Source organism: Oncorhynchus keta, unplaced genomic scaffold, assembly GCF_023373465.1.
Source record: "Oncorhynchus keta strain PuntledgeMale-10-30-2019 unplaced genomic scaffold, Oket_V2 Un_contig_21141_pilon_pilon, whole genome shotgun sequence".
In the NCBI taxonomy this organism is placed as follows: domain Eukaryota; kingdom Metazoa; phylum Chordata; class Actinopteri; order Salmoniformes; family Salmonidae; genus Oncorhynchus; species Oncorhynchus keta.
Genome location: NW_026282331.1, coordinates 12,458 through 32,065, shown reverse-complemented (window position 1 = coordinate 32,065; position 19,608 = coordinate 12,458). Strand labels below are relative to the sequence as shown.

General features: G+C 44.7%; 1 protein-coding gene and 1 long non-coding RNA gene across 4 annotated transcripts; one reads left to right on the top strand and one right to left on the bottom strand.

Annotated features, from left to right (window-relative positions):
• Window positions 1-1,280: 1,280 nt before the first annotated feature.
• LOC127920906 (uncharacterized) lies at window positions 1,281-3,820 on the bottom strand. Of its 3 annotated transcripts, none has more exons than XR_008107931.1 (3): window positions 3,809-3,820; window positions 2,945-3,009; window positions 1,281-1,348 (listed from the first exon to the last, which is right to left on the bottom strand). It is a non-coding gene; the product is annotated as an uncharacterized LOC127920906 (long non-coding RNA). The 3 variants fall into 3 exon arrangements; XR_008107930.1 differs by lacking the exon at window positions 1,281-1,348 and adding an exon at window positions 1,907-1,974; XR_008107929.1 differs by lacking the exon at window positions 1,281-1,348 and adding an exon at window positions 2,640-2,707.
• A 923-nt stretch (window positions 3,821-4,743) lies between these two features.
• On the top strand, window positions 4,744-14,061 carry LOC118383359 (galactose-specific lectin nattectin-like). Its single transcript, XM_052504924.1, has 2 exons — window positions 4,744-4,749; window positions 13,490-14,061. Exons 1-2 carry the CDS (start codon window positions 4,744-4,746, stop codon window positions 14,000-14,002), a joined length of 519 nt encoding a protein of 172 aa, XP_052360884.1. The 3' UTR covers window positions 14,003-14,061.
• Window positions 14,062-19,608: the final 5,547 nt, after the last annotated feature.

The following is a 19,608-nucleotide window of genomic DNA, read 5'->3' as shown; positions in this document are numbered from 1 at the left end:
TACCTCTCCCTATATAGTTCACTACTACTGTCAGGCCCGGTCCAGATAACTACCTCTCCCCTATATAGTCCACTACTACTGTCAGGGCCCGGTCCAGATAACTACCTCTTCCCTATATAGTCCACTACTACCATATGGCCCGGTCCAGATAACTACCTCTTCCCTATATAGTCCACTACTACTGTCAGGGCCCGGTCCAGATAACTACCTCTTCCCTATATAGTCCACTACTACCATATGGCCCGGTCCAGATAACTACCTCTTCCCTATATAGTCCACTACTACCATATGGCCCGGTCCAGATAACTACCTCTTCCCTATATAGTCCACTACTACCATAGGGCCCGGTCCAGATAACTACCTCTCCCCTATATAGTCCACTACTACTGTCAGGGCCCGGTCCAGATAACTACCTCTCCCCCTATATAGTCCACTACTACCATAGGGCCCGGTCCAGATAACTACCTCTCCCTATATAGTCCACTACTACCATAGGCCCGGTCCAGATAACTACCTCTCCCTATATAGTCCACTACTACTGTCAGGGCCCGGTCCAGATAACTACCTCTCCCCTATATAGTCCACTACTACATCAGATAACTCCACTGACTTGGGAATAGAGTTCCATCTAATCTCTAATCTCAAGATACCCTGGTGATGTCAGAGCAATTAGCCAATCACGATCCTGACCCCCCCCACACACCCCACCATGATCCAACAATCACCGTGACGACCTCTGCTAAGTGAGGAGACGTCAATAGCGCGTGTCAGCGTAATTAGACGTGAATTCCGGGGAGGATTTTAGTGTAAGGAGGATAGCAGAGAAAGGCCCACTTTGTGATGATTAAAAAACAAAGGTTTGAGGAGTTATAAAACGGAGGGATTGACAGACGGAGCTTCGGGAAAGGACTGACAGTCCGTGAGGTTAATAATAATAATAATAAATAATAATAATAATAATAATAATAATATAATAAGGTTAGATAGTTTTAACCATATTTTGAAACAACACAAAGCAAAAAAAAAAACCCCAGAGTGGATCTTTGAGCTGTGGACGATGTCAAATCTAAAGAAGCAGGTCCCGTTATGGGGCGGCTGTCGTAAAACCTCTTATCAGACCAGCGTCATCTGAGGAGACGGGGGAACTCCGGGGGACAACAGTGTCAACTGTTCAAACAAAACAAATGAACCGGGTTGCAGTGTTCCCACAGGATGACATGAAGGTACCTGACTGATAAGGGTGATATGAAGGTACCTGACTGATAAGGGTGATATGAAGGTACCTGACTGATAAGGGTGATAAGGGTGATATGAAGGTACCTGACTGATAAGGGTGATATGAAGGTACCTGACTGATAAGTGACATGACCTGACTGATAAGGGTGATGTGAACCTAACTGATAAATAAGGGTGATATGAAGGTACCTGACTGATAAGGATGATGAAGGTACCTGACTGATAAGGGGATATGAAGGTACCTGACTGATAAGGGTGATATGAAGGTACCTGACTGATAAAGATGACTGATAAGGGTGATATGAAGGTACCTGACTGATAAGGGTGATAAGGGTGATATGAAGGTACCTGACTGATAAGGGTGATATGAAGGTACCTGACTGATAAGGTGATATGAAGGTACCTGACTGATAAGGGTGATATGAAGGTACCTGACTGATAAGGGTGATATGAAGGTACCTGACTGATAAGGGTGATATGAAGGTACCTGACTGATAAGGGTGATATGAAGGTACCTGACTGATAAGGTGATATGAAGGTACCTGACTGATAAGGGTGATATGAAGGTACCTGACTGATAAGGGTGATAAAGGGTGATATGAAGGTACCTGACTGATAAGGGTGACATGATAGGTACCTGACTGATAAGGGTGATAAAGTGATGTGAAGGTACCTGACTGATAAGGGTGATAAGGGTGATATGAAGGTACCTGACTGATAAGGGTGATATGAAGGTACCTGACTGATAAGGATGATATGAAGGTACCTGACTGATAAGGGTGATATGAAGGTACCTGACTGATAAGGGTGATATGAAGGTACCTGACTGATGAGGATGATATGAAGGTACCTGACTGATAAGGGATATGAAGGTACCTGACTGATAAAGGTGACATGAAGGTACCTGACTGATAAGGGTGATATGAAGGTACCTGACTGATAAGGGTGACATGACCTGACTGATAAGGGTGATGTGAAGGTACCTGACTGATAAGGTGATAAGGGTGATATGAAGGTACCTGACTGATAAGGGTGATATGAAGGTACCTGACTGATAAGGATGATATGAAGGTACCTGACTGATAAGGGTGATATGAAGGTACCTGACTGATAAGGGTGATAAGGGTGAAGGTACCTGACTGATAAGGAAGGTGACTGAAGGTACCTGACTGATAAGGGTGATATGAAGGTACCTGACTGATAAGGGTGATATGAAGGTACCTGATAAGGGTGATAAAGGGTGATATGAAGGTACCTGACTGATAAGGGTGATATGAAGGTACCTGACTGATAAGGGTGATATGAAGGTACCTGACTGATAAGGGTGATGTGAAGGTACCTGACTGATAAGGGTGATATGAAGGTGATATGAAGGTACCTGACTGATAAGGGTGATATGAAGGTACCTGACTGATAAGGGTGATAAGGGTGATATGAAGGTACCTGACTGATAAGGGTGATATGAAGGTACCTGACTGATAAGGGTGATATGAAGGTAAGGGTGATATGAAGGTACCTGACTGATAAGGGTGATATGAAGGTACCTGACTGATGATAAGGGTGATATGAAGGTACCTGACTGATAAAGGGTGATATGAAGGTACCTGACTGATAAGGGTGATAAGGGTGATAGGGTACCTGACTGATAAGGTGATATGAAGGTGACTGATGATAAGGTACCTGACTGATAAGGGTGACATGAAGGTACCTGACTGATAAGGGTGATAAGGGTGATATGAAGGTACCTGACTGATAAGGGTGATATGAAGGTACCTGACTGATAAGGGTGATAAGGGTGATATGAAGGTACCTGACTGATAAGGGTGATATGAAGGTACCTGACTGATAAGGGTGATATGAAGGTACCTGACTGATAAGGGTGATAAGGGTGATATGAAGGTACCTGACTGATAAGGGTGATAAGGGTGATATGAAGGTACCTGACTGATAAGGGTGATAAGGGTGATATGAAGGTACCTGACTGATAAGGGTGATAAGGGTGATATGAAGGTACCTGACTGATAAGGGTGATAAGGGTGATATGAAGGTACCTGACTGATAAGGGTGATAAGGGTGATATGAAGGTACCTGACTGATAAGGGTGATAAGGGTGATATGAAGGTACCTGACTGATAAGGGTGATAAGGGTGATATGAAGGTACCTGACTGATAAGGGTGATAAGGGTGATATGAAGGTACCTGACTGATAAGGGTGATAAGGGTGATAAGGGTGATATGAAGGTACCTGACTGATAAGGGTGATATGAAGGTACCTGACTGATAAGGATGATAAGAGGTGATATGAAGGTACCTGACTGATAAGGATGATAAGGGTGATATGAAGGTACCTGACTGATAAGGGTGATATGAAGGTACCTGACTGATAAGGGTGACATGAAGGTACCTGACTGATAAGGGTGATAAGGGTGACATGAAGGTACCTGACTGATAAGGGTGATATGAAGGTACCTGACTGATAAGGGTGATAAAGGGTGATATGAAGGTACCTGACTGATAAGGGTGATATGAAGGTACCTGACTGATAAGGGTGATAAGGGTGATATGAAGGTACCTGACTGATAAGGGTGATAAGGTTGATATGAAGGTACCTGACTGATAAGGGTGATAAGGGTGATATGAAGGTACCTGACTGATAAGGGTGATAAGGGTGATATGAAGGTACCTGACTGATAAGGGTGATAAGGGTGATATGAAGGTACCTGACTGATAAGGGTGATAAGGGTGATATGAAGGTACCTGACTGATAAGGGTGATAAGGGTGATATGAAGGTACCTGACTGATAAGGGTGATATGAAGGTACCTGACTGATAAGGGTGATAAGGGTGATAAGGGTGATATGGGTACCTGACTGATAAGGGTGATAAGGGTGATATGAAGGTACCTGACTGATAAGGGTGATAAGGGTGATAAGGGTGATATGAAGGTACCTGACTGATAAGGGTGATAAGGGTGATAAGGGTGATATGAAGGTACCTGACTGATAAGGGTGGTAAGGGTGATATGAAGGTATCTGACTGATAAGGGTGATATGAAGGTACCTGACTGATAAGGGTGATATGAAGGTACCTGACTGATAAGGGTGATATGAAGGTACCTGACTGATAAGGGTGACATGAAGGTACCTGACTGATAAGGGTGATATAAAGGTACCTGACTGATAAAGGGTGACATGAAGGTACCTGACTGATAAGGGTGACATGAAGGTACCTGACTGATAAGGGTGATATGAAGGTACCTGACTGATAAGGGTGATATGAAGGTACCTGACTGATAAGGGTGACATGAAGGTACCTGACTGATAAGGGTGATAAGGGTGATATGAAGGTACCTGACTGATAAGGGTGATATGAAGGTACCTGACTGATAAGGTGACATGAAGGTACCTGACTGATAAGGGTGATATGAAGGTACCTGACTGATAAGGGTGATATGAAGGTACCTGACTGATAAGGGTGACATGAAGGTACCTGACTGATGAGGGTGACATGAAGGTACCTGACTGATAAGGGTGATAAGGGTGATATGAAGGTACCTGACTGATAAGGGTGATATGAAGGTACCTGACTGATAAGGTGATATGAAGGTACCTGACTGATAAGGGTGATATGAAAGTACCTGACTGATAAGGGTGATAAGGGTGATATGAAGGTACCTGACTGATAAGGGTGATATGAAGGTACCTGACTGATAAGGGTGATATGAAGGTACCTGACTGATAAGGGTGATATGAAGGTACCTGACTGATAAGGGTGATATGAAGGTACCTGACTGATAAGGGTGATATGAAGGTACCTGACTGATAAGGGTGACATGAAGGTACCTGACTGATAAGGGTGATAAGGGTGATATGAAGGTACCTGACTGATAAGGGTGATATGAAGGTACCTGACTGATAAGGGTGATATGAAGGTACCTGACTGATAAGGGTGACATGAAGGTACCTGACTGATAAGGGTGATATGAAGGTACCTGACTGATAAGGGTGATATGAAGGTACCTGACTGATAAGGGTGATATGAAGGTACCTGACTGATAAGGGTGACATGAAGGTACCTGACTGATAAGGGTGACATGAAGGTACCTGACTGATAAGGGTGATAAGAGTGATATGAAGGTACCTGACTGATAAGGGTGACATGAAGGTACCTGACTGATAAGGGTGACATGAAGGTACCTGACTGATAAGGGTGATATGAAGGTACCTGACTGATAAGGATGATATGAAGGTACCTGACTGATAAGGGTGACATGAAGGTACCTGACTGATAAGGGTGATATGAAGGTACCTGACTGATAAGGGTGACATGAAGGTACCTGACTGATAAGGGTGACATGAAGTTACCTGACTGATAAGGGTGACATGAAGGTACCTGACTGATAAGGGTGATATGAAGGTACCTGACTGATAAGGGTGACATGAAGGTACCTGACTGATAAGGGTGATAAGGGTGATATGAAGGTACCTGACTGATAAGGGTGATAAGGTTGATATGAAGGTACCTGACTGATAAAGGGTGATATGAAGGTACCTGACTGATAAGGGTGATATGAAGGTACCTGACTGATAAGGGTGACATGAAGGTACCTGACTGATAAGGGTGATATGAAGGTACCTGACTGATAAGGGTGATATGAAGGTACCTGACTGATAAGGGTGATATGAAGGTACCTGACTGATAAGGGTGATATGAAGGTACCTGACTGATAAGGGTGATAAACGGGAATACAGATGGACGTGTGTAGAACCCATTTTACTCTCAAAGCTCTGAAAGCCATTACCCAACAGGGGTCCTTTCCCAGGGAATTGGTCACCAGATCATCTAGACATGTTGTAATCAATACGTCACGCAAAGCTACAGTGAGGATGTGTGGGAAACGGCCTACCTACTGAATATTACTTTTTAAGTTGACCTTTATTTAACCTTGAAAAAGACCCGGAGGTTACAAACCTCTTTTTACGAGGTGAACCTGGCAAGAGGTCAGGAGGAAGAGGTTACACACCTCTTTTTTTACGAGGTGAACCTGGCAAGAGGTCAGGAGGAAGTTGTCAGCGTGTTCATATAACCAGTAGTACATATAACACATGAACACAATACAATACAATACAATACAATACAATACAATACAATACATACAACACAATACAATACAATACAATACAATACAATACAATACACCACATGAACACAATACAATACACACCACACAATACAACACAACACACAACACCACAATACAATACAATACACACCACACCATACACATACAATACACACCACACCACACCATACAATACACACCACACCACACAATACAATACAATACACACCACACCACACCACACCACAACACACAACACCACAATACAATACAATACCACACCACAACACAACACACAACAATACAATACAATACAATACAATACAATACAATACACACCACACCACACCACACCATACAATACACACCACACCACACCATACAATACACACCACACCACACCACACCATACAATACACACCACACCACACCATACAATACACACCACACCACACCATACAATACACACCACACCACACCACAATACAATACACACCACACCACACCATACAATACAAAAGCCACCACACCACACCATACAATACACACCACACCACACCACACCATACACACCACACCACACCACACCATACAATACACACCACACCACACCACACCATACAATACACACCACACCACACCACAATACACACCACACCACACCATACAATACACACCACACCACACCACACAATACAATACAATACACACCACACCACACCACAACACAACACCACAATATAATACACACCACACCACACCACACCACACCACACCATACAATACACACCACACCACACCACACAATACAATACAATACACACCACACCACACCACAACACAACACACAACACCACAATACAATACACACCACACCACACCACACCACAACACACAACACCACAATACAATACAATACAATACACACCACACCACACAATACAATACACACCACACCACACCATACAATACACACCACACCACACAATACAATACACACCACACCACCACACCACACAATACAATACACACCACACCACACCACACCATACAATACACACCACACCACACAATACAATACACACCACACCACACAATACAATACACACCACACCACACCACACAATACAATACACACCACACCACACCACACCATACAATACACACCACACCACACCACACCATACAATACACACCACACCACACCACACCACACAATACACACCACACCACACCACACAATACAATACAATACACACCACACCACACCACACCACACAATACAATACACACCACACCACACAATACAATACAATACACACCACACCACACCACACAATACAATACAATACACACCACACCACACCACACCACACCACACCACACCACACAATACACACCACACCACAATACAATACAATACACACCACACAATACAATACACACCACACCACACCACACAATACAATACACATCACACAATACAATACACACCACACCACAACACAACACAACACAACACAACACAATACAACACAATACAACACAATACAACACAACACAATATAATACACACCACACAATACAATACAATACACACCACACAATACAATACAATACAATACAATACAATACAATACGATACAATACACACCACACAATACAATACACACCACACCACACCACACCACACCATACAATACACACCACACCACACCATACAATACACACCACACCACACCATACAATACACACCACACCACACCATACAATACACACCACACCACACCATACAATACACACCACACCACACCATACAATACACACCACACCACACCACACCATACAAAACACACCACACCACACCATACAATACAAACCACACCACACAATACAATACAATACACACCACACCACACCACAACACAATACAATACACACCACACCACACCACACCATACAATACACACCACACCACACCACACCATACAATACACACCACACCACACCACACAATACAATACACACCACACCACACCACACCACACCACAACACAACACACAACACCACAATACAATACAATACACACCACACCACACCACAACACAACACACAACACCACAATACAATACAATACACACCACACCACACCACACCATACAATACACACCACACCACACCACACCACACAATACAATACACACCACACCACACCATACAATACACACCACACCACACACAATACAATACACACCACACCACACCACACCATACAATACACACCACACCACACCACACAATACACACTACACCACACAATACAATACACACCACACCACACCACACCACACCACACAATACAATACACACCACACCACACCACACCACACAATACAATACACACCACACCACACCACACAATACAATACACACCACACCACTTAATACACACCACACCACACAATACAATACACACCACACCACACCACACAATACACACCACACCACACCACACAATACACACCACACCACACCACACAATACAATACAATACACACCACACCACACCACACAATACAATACACACCACACCACACAATACAATACAATACACACCACACAATACAATACAATACACACCACACCACACAATACAATACACACCACACCACACAATACAATACACACCACACCACACAATACAATACAACACAATACAATACACACCACACAATACAACACAACACAATATAATACACACCACACCACACAATATAATACAACACAATACAACACAATACAATACAACACAATACAACGCAATACAACACAACACAATACAACACAATACAACACAATACAACGCAATACAACACAACACAATACAACACAATACAACACAATACAACGCAATACAACACAACACAATACAACACAATACAACACAATACAACACAACACAATACAATACAGTACAGTACAACACAGCAAAATACAATACAATACAACACAATATAGTACAACACAGTACAACACAATACAATATAATACAACACAATACAATATAATACAACACAATACAATACAACACAACAAAATACAATACAATACAACACAATATAATACAACACAATACAACACAATACAATATAATACAACACAATACAATATAATACAACACAATACAATATAATACAACACAATACAATACAACACAACACAATACAAAACAATACAACGCAATACAACACAACACAATACAACGCAATACAACACAATACAACACAATACAACACAACACAACACAACAAACCAACACAACACAATACAACACAATACAACACAATACAACACAATACAACACAATACAACACAACACAAACAACACAACACAATACAACACAACACAATACAACACAACTACAACACAACACAACACAATACAATACAACACAACACAATACAACACAACACAATACAACACAACACAACACAACACAACACAATACAACACAATACAACACAATACAACACAACACAATACAACACAATACAACACAATACAACACAATACAATACAACACAATACAACACAACACAATACAACACAACACAATACAACACAACACAACACAATACAACACAATACAACACAATACAACACAACACAATACAACACAATACAACACAATACAATACAACACAATACAATACAACACAATACAACACAATACAACACAATACAACACAACACAATACAACACAACACAATACAACACAATACAATATAATACAATACAACACAACACAATACAATACAGTACAGTACAACACAGCAAAATACAATACAATACAACACAATATAGTACAACACAGTACAACACAATACAATATAATACAACACAATACAATACAACACAACAAAATACAATACAACACAATATAATACAACACAATACAATATAATACAACACAATACAATACAATACAACACAATATAATACAACACAATACAATATAATACAACACAATACAACACAACAAAATACAATATAATACAACACGCCCATCCCAACAGGGCCAATACCCAACAGGGTCCTTCCCAACAGGACCCTTCCCAACAGGACCCATCCCAACAGGGCCAATACCCAACAGGGCCAATACCCAACAGGGTCCATCCCCAACAGGGCCCATCCCCAACAGGGCCCATCCCCAACAGGGCCCATCCCCAACAGGGTCCTTCCCCAACAGGGCCCATCCCCAACAGGGTCCTTCCCCAACAGGGCCCATCCCCAACAGGGTCCTTCCCCAACAGGGTCCATCCCCAACAGGGCCCATCCCCAACAGGGCCCATCCCCAACAGGGCCCATCCCCAACAGGGTCCTTCCCCAACAGGGCCCATCCCCAACAGGGTCCTTCCCCAACAGGGCCCATCCCCAACAGGGTCCTTCCCCAACAGGGTCCATCCCCAACAGGGTCCTTCCCCAACAGGTTTTCATCCCAACAGGGTCCTTCCCCAACAGGGTCCATCCCCAACAGGGCCCATCCCCAACAGGGCCCATCCCAACAGGGTCCATCCCCAACAGGGTCCATCCCAACAGGGCCCATCCCCAACAGGACCCATCCCAACAGGGCCCATCCCCAACAGGGCCCATGCCCAACAGGGCCCATCCCCAACAGGGCCCATCCCCAACAGGGCCCATCACAATAATTTTTGTTGATAATTTTAATTGTTATAAAAACACCAGGAAATCCGTTCCTAGTCATTTTACCTTTTAAAAAAAAATCTGTTCCTAAGTATTCCCACTGATAATAGAGAGACACGTGATTGTATAAATGTTTTTAAAGAAAGTTTTGAAATGATTGTTGTTTCTTTGCAGTCTTCAAATTATTTGTAATTATGTTTTTTTTTTCAAAAATAATCATCTGGGCTGATTCTAGTTGATCCCATGAGCTCAAGAAAATAATCATCCCTGGGCTGATTCTAGTTGATCCCTGATCTAATCTCTATGTTGCAACCATCTCAACATCCTGTCATCAACACTTCCCTGGGCTGATTCTAGTTGATCCCTGATCTAGACGTATACATCTCTATGTTGCAACCCATCTCAACATCCCTGTAATCAACACTTCAGACAACACAACAGTGAGGTAGAGAACTTAGGGAGAACGACGTCGGGTATTTCCATTCACGGCTGTTCTGTTCCTAGGTAACGCAGACAAAGAAAATAAATGCGTTTTATAAAAATAGGAAAGCCATTAAAACATAAAGTATTGTCTGCGTGTTTTGGAAGTGGGCTCTGGGAAATCGGCGCTGGGCGCTAGGCGGCTAAACCGATCATTACAGACAAGGTCCATTACCAACAGGGTCTGTTCCTAAGACATTGATACCTTCTAGATATATTGTAATCAATACTTCACACAACACAATAATCAGGGTGAGAGTTTTAGAGCAGGGAGAAGGATGGTTCAGGTTCACTGATGATCCCTCTCTGAAGAATAAAGACGAAGAAACAATCTCAGAGGGAGCAGACAAAGACAGGTCACGCAAAGAAAACCTTGAGCCATTTACCCAAACGTGTTAGCTATAGTGTTTAGTGACAGAACCATCTCTATAGACCCAGGCTGACCATCGTAACCCAGCATCAGTCAGTCATTAGGAACCATCTGTATAGACCTAGACTGACCAGAACCTGGCTGTGGGTTCACCCTGTTAGATCTATCCAGCTGGCTGACCAGAACCTGGCTGTGGGTTCACCCTGTTAGATCTATCCAGCTGGCTGACCAGAACCTGGCTGTGGGTTCACCCTGTTAGATCTATCCAGCTGGCTGACCAGAACCTGGCTGTGGGTTCATTCTGTAAGACCATGTTAGATCTATCCAGCTGACTGACCAGATCCTGGCTGTGGGTTCACCCTGTTAGATCTGTTAGAGTGGCAGCATCTCCCAGCAGGCTGTTAGAGTTATCCAGCTGGCTGCTCCCAAATGTCACCTATATAGTGCACTACGTTTCACCAGAGCATGGACAACACTAGTGCACTATAAAAGGGAATAGGCTGCCGTTTTGGATCACAGCCGCTGTTAGAAAGCTCCAGGGTCTCAAGTGGCTCGTTAACATCACTAAAGAGGACCGGAGGAGAATTAGACGCCTCTAAGTGCTGGGAACCAGGCATCACAGCAACACAGGTCATGTTGGAAAAAGCTGAGCAGCAGAGTGTCACTATCTGGATAGAAACTGAACTAATGCCGTTGTCTGTTTGGGTGAGACAGGATATCAGACTGGTAAACAGCCAGGCCATCAGACTGGTAAACAGCCAGGCCATCAGACTGGTAAACAGCCAGGCCATCAGACTGGTAAACAGCCAGGCCATCAGACTGGTAAACAGACAGGCCATCAGACTGGTAAACAGCCAGGCCATCAGACTGATAAACAGTCAGGCCATCAGACTGGTAAACAGCCAGGCCATCAGACTGATAAACAGCCAGGCCATCAGACTGGTAAACAGCCAGGCCATCAGACTGGTAAACAGCCAGGCCATCAGACTGATAAACAGCCAGGCCATCAGACTGGTAAACAGCCAAGCCATCAGACTGGTAAACAGCCAGGCCATCAGACTGGTAAACAGCCAGGCCATCAGACTGATAAACAGCCAGGCCATCAGACTGATAAACAGCCAGGCCATCAGACTGATAAACAGCCAGGCCATCAGACTGATAAACAGCCAGGCCATCAGACTGATAAACAGCCAGGCCATCAGACTGGTAAACAGACAGGCCATCAGACTGATAAACAGCCAGGCCATCAGACTGATAAACAGCCAGGCCATCAGACTGATAAACAGCCAGGCCATCAGACTGGTAAACAGCCAGGCCATCAGACTGGTAAACATCCAGGCCATCAGACTGATAAACATCCAGGCCATCAGACTGATAAACAGCCAGGCCATCAGACTGGTAAACAGCCAGGCCATCAGACTGATAAACAGCCAGGCCATCAGACTGATAAACAGCCAGGCCATCAGACTGGTAAACAGCCAGGCCATCAGACTGGTAAACATCCAGGCCATCAGACTGATAAACATCCAGGCCATCAGACTGGTAAACAGCCAGGCCATCAGACTGGTAAACAGTCTGTTCCCCTCCGCTTCCTCTGTCTTCTCAGCCTGGCTGTTGGTGCTCTACACTGCACTCCGGTGTCTGACCAGGAGGGGGAGCTTTCAGAGCCTCATTATACCGACTGTCCCCAGGACTGGTCAAGCTACAACAACCGGTGCTTCAGGTACGTCGCCTCTCAGCTGGACTGGGCCGATGCAGAGTCCTACTGCGTGTCCCTGGGAGCCGATCTGGCCTCTGTGAACAACAAAGGGGAATTCAGCTTCGTGAAAAACCTGATCAAGAGCTTCGACCCTGCTGAGAGCTACACCTGGATCGGGCTGAGTGACCTCCACAAGGAAGGGAGATGGATGTGGACGGACGGCTCCAAGGTGGTCTACACGAGCTGGTCTTCAGGTGAGCCCAATAATGGAGTTGGTCTCTATCCGGAGAACTGTGTTCACACTAACTCCCAGAATGACAAGCTGTGGAACGACACATTCTGCTCCAACAAGTCTGCCTTTGTCTGCGCCACGCGTCCCGGCCTCTGAACCTCTGAGTCTTGAGTTCAAAAGATGCTTTGGTTTCCATAAATAAAGAAATAAAGCTTTCACTGAAATCCCCTTGTTGGTCCTCCGTCTGATTCAACGTGTCCTTTATTCTCCCCTTGGTTAGACTGAGAAGTAGTGAGTGTGTAGTGTTGGTTTCGTTGTGAGGTCTGACACTTTCTGTATGACATGCAACTCCTGTCTCTTAGATCAAATGTTTCTCACCCCCCAACTCTGTCTCTTAGATCAAATGTTTCTCACCCCCCCCAACTCTGTCTCTTAGATCAAGTGTCCCCCCCCCAAAAAAACAACTCTGTCTCTTAGATCAAATGTTTCTCACCCCCCCCAACTCTGTCTCTTAGATCAAGTGTCCCCCAAAAAAACAACTCTGTCTCTTAGATCAAGTGTCCCCCCACCCAAAAAACAACTCTGTCTCTTAGATCAAATGTTTCTCACCCCAACTCTGTCTCTTAGATCAAGTGTCCCCCCAAAAACAACTCTGTCTCTTAGATCAAGTGCCCCCCCCAACCCTGTCTCTTAGATCAAGTGCCCCCCCCAACTCTGTCTCTTAGATCAAGTGCCCCCAACTCTGTCTCTTAGATCAAGTGCCCCCCCAACTCTGTCTCTTAGATCAAGTGCCCCCAACTCTGTCTCTTAGATCAAGTGTCCCCCCCAAAAACAACTCTGTCTCTTAGATCAAGTGCCCCCAACTCTGTCTCTTAGATCAAGTGTCCCCCCAACTCTGTCTCTTAGATCAAGTGCCCCCCCAACTCTGTCTCTTAGATCAAGTGCCCCCCCAACTCTGTCTCTTAGATCAAGTGCCCCCCCAACTCTGTCTCTTAGATCAAGTGTCCCCCCCAACTCTGTATCTTAGATCAAGTGTCCCCCCAACTCTGTCTCTTAGATCAAATGCCCCCAACTCTGTCTCTTAGATCAAGTGTCCCCCCAACTCTGTCTCTTAGATCAAGTGCCCCCCCCAACTCTGTCTCTTAGATCAAGTGTCCCCCTCCAACTCTGTCTCTTAGATCAAGTGTCCCCCCAACTCTGTCTCTTAGATCAAGTGCCCCCCCAACTCTGTCTCTTAGATCAAGTGTCCCCCCCAACTCTGTCTCTTAGATCAAGTGTCCCCCCAACTCTGTCTCTTAGATCAAGTGTGTCCCCCAACTCTGTCTCTTAGATCAAGTGTCCCTCCCCCCAACTCTGTCTCTTAGATCAAGTGTCCCCCCAACTCTGTCTCTTAGATCAAGTGTCCCCCCAACTCTGTCTCTTAGATCAAGTGTCCCCCCCAACTCTGTCTCTTAGATCAAGTGCCCCCCCCAACTCTGTCTCTTAGATCAAGTGTCCCCCCAACTCTGTCTCTTAGATCAAGTGTCCCCCCTCCCAACTCTGTCTCTTAGATCAAGTGTCCCCCCCCAACTCTGTCTCTTAGATCAAGTGTCCCCCCCCAACTCTGTCTCTTAGATCAAGTGTCCCCCCAACTCTGTCTCTTAGATCAAGTGCCCCCAACTCTGTCTCTTAGATCAAGTGTCCCCCTCCCAACTCTGTCTCTTAGATCAAGTGTCCCCCTCCCAACTCTGTCTCTTAGATCAAGTGTCCCCCCAACTCTGTCTCTTAGATCAAGTGCCCCCAACTCTGTCTCTTAGATCAAGTGTCCCCCTCCCAACTCTGTCTCTTAGATCAAGTGTCCCCCTCCCAACTCTGTCTCTTAGATCAAGTGCCCCCCCAACTCTGTCTCTTAGATCAAGTGCCCCCCAACTCTGTCTCTTAGATCAAGTGTCCCCCCCAACTCTGTCTCTTAGATCAAGTGTCCCCCCCAACTCTGTCTCTTAGATCAAGTGTCCCCCCAACTCTGTCTCTTAGATCAAGTGTCCCCCCCAACTCTGTCTCTTAGATCAAGTGTCCCCCTCCCAACTCTGTCTCTTAGATCAAGTGCCCCCCCCAACTCTGTCTCTTAGATCAAGTGTCCCCCCCCAACTCTGTCTCTTAGATCAAGTGTCCCCCCCCCAACTCTGTCTCTTAGATAATATATAATATAATAATATAATATATGCCATTTAGCTGACGCTTTTATCCAAAGCGACTTACAGTCATGTGTGCATACATTCTACGTATGGGTGGTCCCGGGAATCGAACCCACTACCCTGGCGTTACAAGCGCCATGCTCTACCAACTGAGCCACAGAAGGACCAGGATCAAGTGCCCCCAACTCTGTCTCTTAGATCAAGTGTCCCCCCAACTCTGTCTCTTAGATCAAGTGCCCCCCCCCCAACTCTGTCTCTTAGATCAAGTGTCCCCCAACTCTGTCTCTTAGATCAAGTGTCCCCCCAACTCTGTCTCTTAGATCAAGTGCCCCCCCAACTCTGTCTCTTAGATCAAGTGCCCCCCAACTCTGTCTCTTAGATCAAGTGTCCCCCCAACTCTGTCTCTTAGATCTAGTGTCCCCCCAACTCTGTCTCTTAGATCAAGTGCCCCCCAACTCTGTCTCTTAGATCAAGTGTCCCCCCAACTCTGTCTCTTAGATCAAGTGTCCCCCAACTCTGTCTCTTAGATCTAGTGTCCCCCCAACTCTGTCTCTTAGATCAAGTGCCCCCCAACTCTGTCTCTTAGATCAAGTGTCCCCCAACTCTGTCTCTTAGATCAAGTGCCCCCAACTCTGTCTCTTAGATCAAGTGTCCCCCCAACTCTGTCTCTTAGATCAAGTGCCCCCAACTCTGTCTCTTAGACCAAGTGTCCCCTCCCAACTCTGTCTCTTAGATCAAGTGTCCCCCCCCCAAAAAAAAACACAAAAAAAAAACAACAACAACAAAACAGAACAGGTCAAATAACGGGGTTGTTGTCACAGCAACCAGAACCAAATCTAGGCCTCTGCCACCGGTACTGCTACTGGTTGCCATGACAGTTACTCCATGTTTACAATGCCATGGAGTCATCTATCATTGTATAATGTATTCTTCTTATTTTTATTAGGTTTATTTAACATTTATTTAACTAGGCAAGTCAGTTAAAACCTCCAGTGACTCCCCATCCCGCGTGCGGGAGCGTAATTTTTTTTATTTATTTTTTTTATTTTAATTTTTTTAATTTTTTTTATTTCACCTTTATTTAACCAGGTAGGCTAGTTGAGAACAAGTTCTCATTTGCAACTGCGACCTGGCCAAGATAAAGCATAGCAGTGTGAACAGACAACACAGTTACACATGGAGTAAACAATTAGCAAGTCAATAACACAGTAGAAAAAAATGGGCAGTCTATATACAATGTGTGCAAAAGGCATGAGGAGGTAGGCGAATAATACAAGTGATAAATGATCAGATGGGCATGTACAGGTAGAGATATTGGTGTGCAAAAGAGCAGAAAAGTAAATAAATAAAAACAGTATAAAAACAGTATGGGAATGAGGTAGGTGAAAAAGGGTGAGCTATTTACCTATAGACTATGTACAGCTGCAGCGATCGGTTAGCTGCTCGGATAGCTGATGTTTGAAGTTGGTGAGGGAGATAAAAGTCTCCAACTTCAGCGATTTTTGCAATTCGTTCCAGTCACAGGCAGCAGAGTACTGGAACGAAAGGCGGCCAAATGAGGTGTTGGCTTTAGGGATGATCAGTGAGATACACCTGCTGGAGCGCGTGCTACGGATGGGTGTTGCCATCGTGACCAGTGAGCTGAGATAAGGCGGAGCTTTACCTAGCATGGACTTGTAGATGACCTGGAGCCAGTGGGTCTGGCGACGAATATGTAGTGAGGGCCAGCCGACTAGAGCATACAAGTCGCAGTGGTGGGTGGTATAAGGTGCTTTAGTGACAAAACGGATGGCACTGTGATAGACTGCATCCAGTTTGCTGAGTAGAGTGTTGGAAGCCATTTTGTAGATGACATCGCCGAAGTCGAGGATCGGTAGGATAGTCAGTTTTACTAGGGTAAGCTTGGCAGCGTGAGTGAAGGAGGCTTTGTTGCGGAATAGAAAGCCGACTCTGGATTTGATTTTTGATTGGAGATGTTTGATGTGAGTCTGGAAGGAGAGTTTGCAGTCTAGCCAGACACCTAGGTACTTATAGATGTCCACATATTCAAGGTTGGAACCATCCAGGGTGGTGATGCTAGTCGGGCATGCGGGTGCAGGCAGCGATCGGTTGAAAAGCATGCATTTGGTTTTACTCGCGTTTAAGAGCAGTTGGAGGAATCATCGACTGACACTAATTAGCATGACGCAACGGACATAAATATTCCTGGAAAATATTCCTATTCATGAAAATCACAAGTGAAATATATTGAGACTTTTGTTAATCACCCTGTCATGTCAGATTAGTACCACTATATAGGGAATAGGGCTCTGGTCTATAGTAGTGTACTATATAGGGAATAGGACTCTGGTCTATAGTACCACTATATAGGGAATAGAGTTCTGGTCTATAGTAGTACCACTATAATAGGGAATAGGGCTCTGGTCTATAGTAGGACCACTATATAGGGAATAGGGCTCTGGTCTATAGTAGTGTACTATATAGGGAATAGGACTCTGGTCTATAGTACCACTATATAGGGAATAGAGTTCTGGTCTATAGTAGTACCACTATAATAGGGAATAGGGCTCTGGTCTATAGTAGGACCACTATATAGGGAATAGGGCTCTGGTCTATAGTAGTGTACTATATAGGGAATAGGGCTCTGGTCTATAGTAGTACCACTATATAGGGAATAGGGCTCTGGTCTATAGTAGTACCACTATATAGGGAATAGGGCTCTGGTCTATAGTAGTACCACTATATAGGGAATAGGGCTCTGGTCTATAGTAGTACCACTATATAGGGAATAGGGCTCAGGTCTATAGTAGTACCACTATAATAGGGAATAGGGTGGCTTTGTGACGTGGTGGGAGTACAGTGTCCACTTTTATAAACAGAGCAGGATAATATTCTACATGAACATCTCCTATAAACAGTGATAGAATAGGATAAAACAGTGAACTCAGAATACCAGGGCTCATTCCAATAGACCACAGCAGCAGACAATACGCTACAAGCTACCCACAGAGGTGGCAATGATGTAAACAGACTCATTTTCAATGGCTCTCCAACCCTGTTCCCTGGAGAGCTATCCTCCTGTAGGGTTTTAGACTCCAACCCTGTTCCTGGAGTGCTACTCAACCCTGTTCCTGGAGAGCTAGGGTTTTAATAGGACTGGAGTGCTACCCTCCTGTAGGGTTTTTAGACTCCAACCCTGTTCCTGGAGAGCTACCCTCCTGTAGGGTTTTAGACTCCAACCCTGTTCCTGGAGAGCTACCCTCCTGTAGGGTTTTAGACTCCAACCCTGTTCCTGGAGTGCTACCCTCCTGTAGGTTTTAATTCCAACCCTGTTCCTGGAGTGCTACCTCTCCTGTTGTTCCTGGAGTGCTACCTCCTGTAGGTTTTCCTGAGAGCTAAATGAGAGCTACCCTCCTGTAGGGTTTTAACTCCAACCCTGTTCCTGGATACCCTCCTGTAGGGTTTTAACTCAACCCTGTTCCTGGAGAGCTACCTCCTGTAGGTTTTAACTAAGGTTTTAACTCCAACCCTGTTCCTGGACTCCAACCCTGTTCCTGGAGAGCTACCCTCCTGTATAGTGCTACCTCC